The following is a 6578-nucleotide window of genomic DNA, read 5'->3' on the forward strand; positions in this document are numbered from 1 at the left end:
ATTAATGTGTTTCTGTGTTACAAACTTGGGGGGACATTTTTAAGAGGCAGATGATTTTTTTGGTATTGTTCTAAAAGGAGCCAAAATTAACTTGACTTTGATTTGATCATCACATTTTAGGGTTGAGGAGAGTTGTTCCTATCTGTAATTCCAATGTGGTGTACGTGTTAGGCAAATTATATATGGGCCTAATCAAACTACCCTTGGTCTCTTCAACTAATTTGATATCACCAGATTTGGTCTCGATATTTATCGATTGACTTGAAAAAAGCTAGCAAAAAATAGCCTCTTCTTTTGAAGTTGGAGTTGGAAGATGAACTCTACGTCAGCAATGGATGGAAGGGGAAGCGATCAAATGATTTTGTAGGCCTATAACTGAGAGGGAAAGGTTGTATCGAAAACGTTTGCATATTATCACATAGGCCTACCTTAGCTCCAAAATAAGGAGCACACACGTGTGTGTTCAATGTTCTCTGAAACGGAACATATTACATTTTATCCTGAAAAGAGCAACATTGTTGTAACAGGATTAACCATACATGAATAGATCATGTTTTATATCTACGTGTAATAGCATCTTATTTTAAATCAAGAGTGAAAATGTAGAGCCCGACATAAAGAAAATGCATATGCTTACACACGGCTATTTAAGCAGCATAACCAGATGTTGTTCAATGAGACAAGCTAAACAATGAACAAAACATTATTTCGATTCGAAATTATGCCGTTTCCATGAATTATAGGCCAACTGTTACGTCCTAATTTATTAAACACATAGACAGAAGAATGAACCGCTGAACCATTGTAGGCCATCAATAGGTCCCCAGTCCCCCACTCCATCAAAGTTGTAGTGCAAAAACAACAAACCCATATAACGGAATACATATTATAATAAAATGCATACTTACTCAAACAGATATAAGCCGCCAAACATGTGAGCAGCATCCCTGGCTGATTCATTTTTTAATTTAAAAAAAAAAGTATTTTGCTAAAATGTCTTCTGCCCCCCCAACATAAAAAAATATATATTCCAATTGCTGAGATGTGTCTTCTTTCAAAGCATTTGCTGAGATATCCTCTTTGGAGAGGTTGCAATAAATTGAATTCACTTTAATTAAAACATTTATACTGTTCTTTAAAATCCCTTGGCCAGCATATTGGCAGGAGCTGGCTACTGGTCACGTCCAAAGATACTTTCAGAATAGTATTTTGTCTATTCAGGAACCACGGAAGGGACAGCGGACATTAGGTATGTAGCGTTATTGTTGTCCCCGCTGACACCTACGGTCAGTGAATGGACATTGATACAACAGCTTTCGCCGGCGCTGGCAGGTTGGTCCCCACTGAACCAATCACAGACCGCGGGGCGTTCGAGGGGAGGGGCGTTTTGCATGATTGATATTCATTTGAATGGAGGCCTGGCCACTTCTCTGCTCCGCTCCGCTCCGGTGCTCTGTCTTGATGTCACATAACAGAATCACCACCGACAGCTGTGGCCAACCTGGAGAGCAGTGAGGTGTCATGCGCTCTGTTTTCCTCAGGATATATTGGTGGCACAGGTCTTTTGACAATATTTTCAGCCTGCAGATACACATTAATGATGTGGTTATAATGCATAATACCACTTAGAATATGACTATATTGTAATATGTAATAAGGTGAAGCTCATAGGTTTATTTTAATTTGTGAAAAACAATATCAGCAGGATGCATATTTATTGAGCCCTTTCACATAATCCTTTTAATGTTGTGCATTGCCATCACAAACCATAAGCCATATGACCACAACCAAGTCCTTCTCTCAGCAGATCCTGTGACATAATAGTCATACAGACCCTTATCCTGACATGTGTCCTATGGCAAGAAATCTCATGACTGTGTGTTATGTAATGAAAGGCGAGATGAACACAGTGCAGTCTAATATACTGAACAAAAATATAAACGCAACATGTAAAGTGTTGGTCCTATGTTTCATGAGCTGAAATAAAACATCCCAGAAATGTTCCATATGTATGAAAGCTTATTTCTCTAAAGTTTTGTGCACCAATTTTTTTTATATCCCGGTTAGTGAACACTTCTCCTTTGCCAAGATAATCCATCCACCTGACAGGTGTGGCATAACAAGAAGCTGATCATTACACAGTTGCACCTTGTGCTGGGGACAATAAAAAGCCACTCTAAATTGTGCAGTTTTGTCGCAACGCATAATATCACAGATGACTCACATTTTGAGGGAGCGTGCAATTGGTATGCTGACTGTTGCCATAGAATTTAATGTTAATTAAATTTCTCTACTATAAGCCTCCTGCAACATACATTTTGAGAATTTGGCAGTATGTCCAACCGGCCTCACAAGAGCAGACCACATGTAACCACGCCAGCCCAGGACCTCCACATCCGACTTCTTCACCTGCAGGATCGTCTGAGACCAGCCACCCGGACAGCTGATGAAACTGAGAAGTATTTCTGTTAGCGAGGAGAAATGCCAACTGAACCCTGGTCTTACGAATATGTGTTTTCTGGGGTTGGCGGTTTTACCACTCAAGTTATAGCACACTATGTTAAACTTGAGGGTAAAGGTTACACATTTAAGCCTAAATAGAAAATGCAAAGCAACTAAGTTTTTGATTATTCAAAACACGTCTGTTCCAAAACAAGTGACAAGGCACTATAGTGCCTGTCAATCTGAGTGGCACTTTGTCAGAGAGCTAACGATGATCAGAAATCCATATACAGAACATAATGATACATTTTATGGAATCAATTTAGGCCATTGTCCTCAGCAGAGAGGGATCTCCTCATGAAAATCCCTTAGACTGTTGGTGAAAATGTCAAGGAAAAGATTCAGGGCACTAGTTGCCTTGACCTTTCATATATGATTCTTCATGCTGATTCAACTAGTACAGTACATGATTCAGCGAAGGTCAGAGTAATGCAGCATGGTGTATGTGAGAGTACTGTGTGAGAGTACTACTGCCTCCATCTGAGGCCTGGCCTGGGCTTTTATGATGTGTCGGGAGTAGTACTGTAGAATGGTGTATGTGAGTTGCCTCTGCACCGCAGGATCCATGGATCGAGCCCACGTTACAGCTCTCTCTCTCTCCACATCAGTCTGTTAAAGTAATAAGGAAAAGGCTGTGGCACTTACCCAGACAAATATTTTTGGGAAAAAGCTATACAATGTGTGAGGGCTGTGTAAGGCAGTCTGTGGGAGGTGTAACCGGTGGGAATTAAACCATGTCTCCCGGTTGCCAACCCAACCTGTTAACCATTAGAGAGAGTAAATCCTCAATGTTTGAGGGTGACATTTGGTCTTAAACAAGGCTACCTCATCACAAGAGCATGATTCCAAATGACCTCCGCTACAGAGGTACTAAGGACAGTAGCGAGGACCTCTCAATAGGGGTTTGAGTTGGCTGTGAGCTAGTGGTAATGGAGCTGTTTATAGGTTCCCTTGCAGTGACGGGAGGCTGCATTAAATGCCCTTGGCCATGGCCGTCGCCAAACGAGCCCCCGGTTCCCCTTATCCCATTAGCTCCATAATGGCCGCCTGGTTACCCATGGACATCAACCACCCGAGCCACGGCCTGTTCACACCGCTATCATCCAGAAGGTGAGGTCAGTGCAGGTGTATCAAAGCTGGGACAGAGAGACTGAAAAACAGCTTCTATCTCAAGGCCATCAGACTGTTAAATAGCCATTTCTAGCTGGGTACCCTGCCCGGGAACTTAGTCACTGTCACTAGCCGGCTACCAGCAGGTTACTCAACCTTGCACCTTAGATGCTGCTGCCCTATGTACATAGACATGGAATCACTGATCACTTTAATAATGGAGCACTGGTCACTTTAATAATGTTTACATACCGTTTTACTAATTTCATACGTATATACTGTATTCTAGTCAATGCCACTCCAACATTGCTCGTCCTAATATTTAGATATTTCTTAATTCCATTCTTTTAATGTCAGAGTCATGTGTATAGGTGGCAGGGAAATCAGGCGCAGGAGAGTCAAACGGAGTGTAAAATGGAGTCTTTTAATGAATGTCCACATAACATGCTCCATAACACTAATAAGAATAGAATATAAACAAACATGGGTACGAGGACCCGTCGCGCACCTATACAATAAACACAACACTGACAATAAACCATCTCTGACAAAGACATGAGGGGAAACAGAGGGTTAAATACACAACAGGTAATGAATAGGATTGAAAACAGGTGTGTGGGAAGACAAGACAAAACCAATGGAAAATGAAAAATGGATCAATGATGGCTAGAAGACCGGTGACGTCGACCGCCGAGCACCGCCCGAACAAGGAGAGGCAACGACTTCTGACATTTAATTTTAGATTTGTGTGTATTGTTGTGAAATGTTAGATATTACTGCACTGTTGGAGCTAGGAACACAAGCTTTCCGCCACCCCCACAATAACATATGCTAAATATATGTATGCAACCAATAAAATGTGATTTGATTTGATTTAAAGATCACAGCGCTCTAATCCGTGCTCGCATTCAGGCGGCAGGCCCCCACGCGCATTTCACACTATCACTTTCACAAGCTGTTGACTGCATTCTACACAGGCAAAAAGAAAGGGGGAAGGAAAAGGGTAGTGTAGGTGAGCAAGAAGAGAAAGAAGGAGCATTGAGGGAAGGAAGAGCGAAGAAGGGAGCCCAGGCCACCATAAAAGCCCAGGAGGGGAGAGAGGCACACAACTGTAAAAGGGGAAGCAAAGAGATGACAGGATAAAGGAGCTTGAATGAGAGAAGAGAGAGACGACAGGGTAAAGGAGGTTGAATGAGAGAAGAGAGATGACAGGGTAAAGGAGGTTGAATGAGAGAAGAGAGACGACAGGGTAAAGGAGGTTGAATGAGAGAAGAGAGATGACAGGGTAAAGGAGGTTGAATGAGAGAAGAGAGACGACAGGGTAAAGGAGGTTGAATGAGAGAAGAGAGAGACAACAGGGTAAAGGAGGTTGAATGAGAGAAGAGAGATGACAGGGTAAAGGAGGTTGAATGAGAAGAGAGACGACAGGGTAAAGGAGCTTGAATGAGAGAAGAGAGATGACAGGGTAAAGGAGGTTGAATGAGAGAAGAGAGATGACAGGGTAAAGGAGGTTGAATGAGAAGAGAGAATATTGAGAGAGGAGGGGAGAGAGGCAAGAGATTGGAAAAGAGGGGAAAGAGAAAGCAGTGAGGGACAGAGGGAGTGTAGGAGAGAGAGAAGAGAGAAGGAGCCTTGAGGGACAGAAGAGCGAAGGGTGAGAAGGAAGAGGAAATAGGAGAAGGAAGAACAGAGCAGAGTAGAGGGCGAGAAGAGGCTGCTCAGAGGAGTGAAAAAATGAAAAGTTTTCAACAAAGTTTTAAAGAGGTTGAAAAATGTAACTGCATTTGTTTATTCATAAAACACACTTAATACAATATAACTCATACAATGATGAAAAGCATCTCATATAAATACAAGCTAACACATCAGGTGAATTGTCAGAGAGCTACAGTGCAAAGATTTGCAACCAATACATTCAAATTCAATGTCTTATATAAGCTAGCCTATATCTTGTACATGTGTATCCTACAGGTGGATTCAAGTGAGGGGGTACGACAATGGGCATGGCACCTTTCATTCACAGTAACTTCAAGCACAGACTATCACTGAGATAACTTTAGGGGAAGACAGGTTCAAGTTCAAGTCCACTATGTGGCACAAAAATATTAAACTCTACAATTGAATTCCATTGTAATAGCACATTGAATATATTGTAATAGCACGAGACACAGCTTTATGTAACTGAGCTAAGATCTAACTGTAAACTCACTCCACAGCTAGCTTTAAATGCCAATGGAGTAATCCAATTGGATCTCTTTGTACAGCTCAATCGGTTCGCATGTTGTCAAGTGGGCGTTCACATGTATTGACTGGTTCAAGCCCAGTCAGACGCAAGTTAATTGAGGCAGCACTATATGCCGAGCTATTACGCTGCGGCCGGTTATATTTACACATTTAAAACCTACAGCTATGTTATAGCCATCTAATATCCAAGACTGTTGTCCCCTCATTAAGTCATTTAGATCACATGTATATAGGGGTGTAATCTTAGCACCCCCGCGTTTCTGTATGGCACCTCTGGACACATTGAGAACACAGTGACAGACAAGAGTGACATGGACAACTCTAATCCTTTGCAGGTCAATAGTGGCTCATCAACCGAGGGGGTGCAATGAAGACAGGCACATCCAGACATGGCAACAAAACAATAAAGGGACGGTGACATTTCACTCGCGCCATTTTAATGGAGAACGATTCAAAAATATGGGTATTGACATGTGACATGTGGCTAAGACCTCCTGGTGTTACCCTCAGTCATTGTTAGAGCTGGTCTTTTTTGCATGATTGACGAGTTGCCTTGTACCTCCTCCAACTCCCACTTCTCTCGTGACACAGCCCAAGTAGTGTCAAGTACAGTGCAGACAGCTACAGTATACAGAGCAGTAAAAAATGCCATTGAACATGATAATTAAGTTATTTCTGGTTGTAAATTTATTTTTTGGTTGTAGAGACGTCAGATTGACTTA

The 6578-nt window shown here is 42.0% G+C and overlaps 1 protein-coding gene across 1 annotated transcript in view; it reads right to left on the reverse strand.

The window, feature by feature from the left end:
• LOC112229327 (immunoglobulin superfamily DCC subclass member 3-like) overlaps positions 1–3069 on the reverse strand; it is a 36211-nt gene extending 33142 nt beyond the window's left edge. The window contains exon 1 of the mRNA XM_042309825.1: positions 2958–3069. Coding sequence (XP_042165759.1) covers positions 2958–3069 — 112 coding nt within the window. The remainder of the gene's footprint in view (positions 1–2957) is intronic.
• Positions 3070–6578: the final 3509 nt, after the last annotated feature.

This window comes from Oncorhynchus tshawytscha, linkage group LG31, assembly GCF_018296145.1.
Source record: "Oncorhynchus tshawytscha isolate Ot180627B linkage group LG31, Otsh_v2.0, whole genome shotgun sequence".
Classification (NCBI taxonomy): domain Eukaryota; kingdom Metazoa; phylum Chordata; class Actinopteri; order Salmoniformes; family Salmonidae; genus Oncorhynchus; species Oncorhynchus tshawytscha.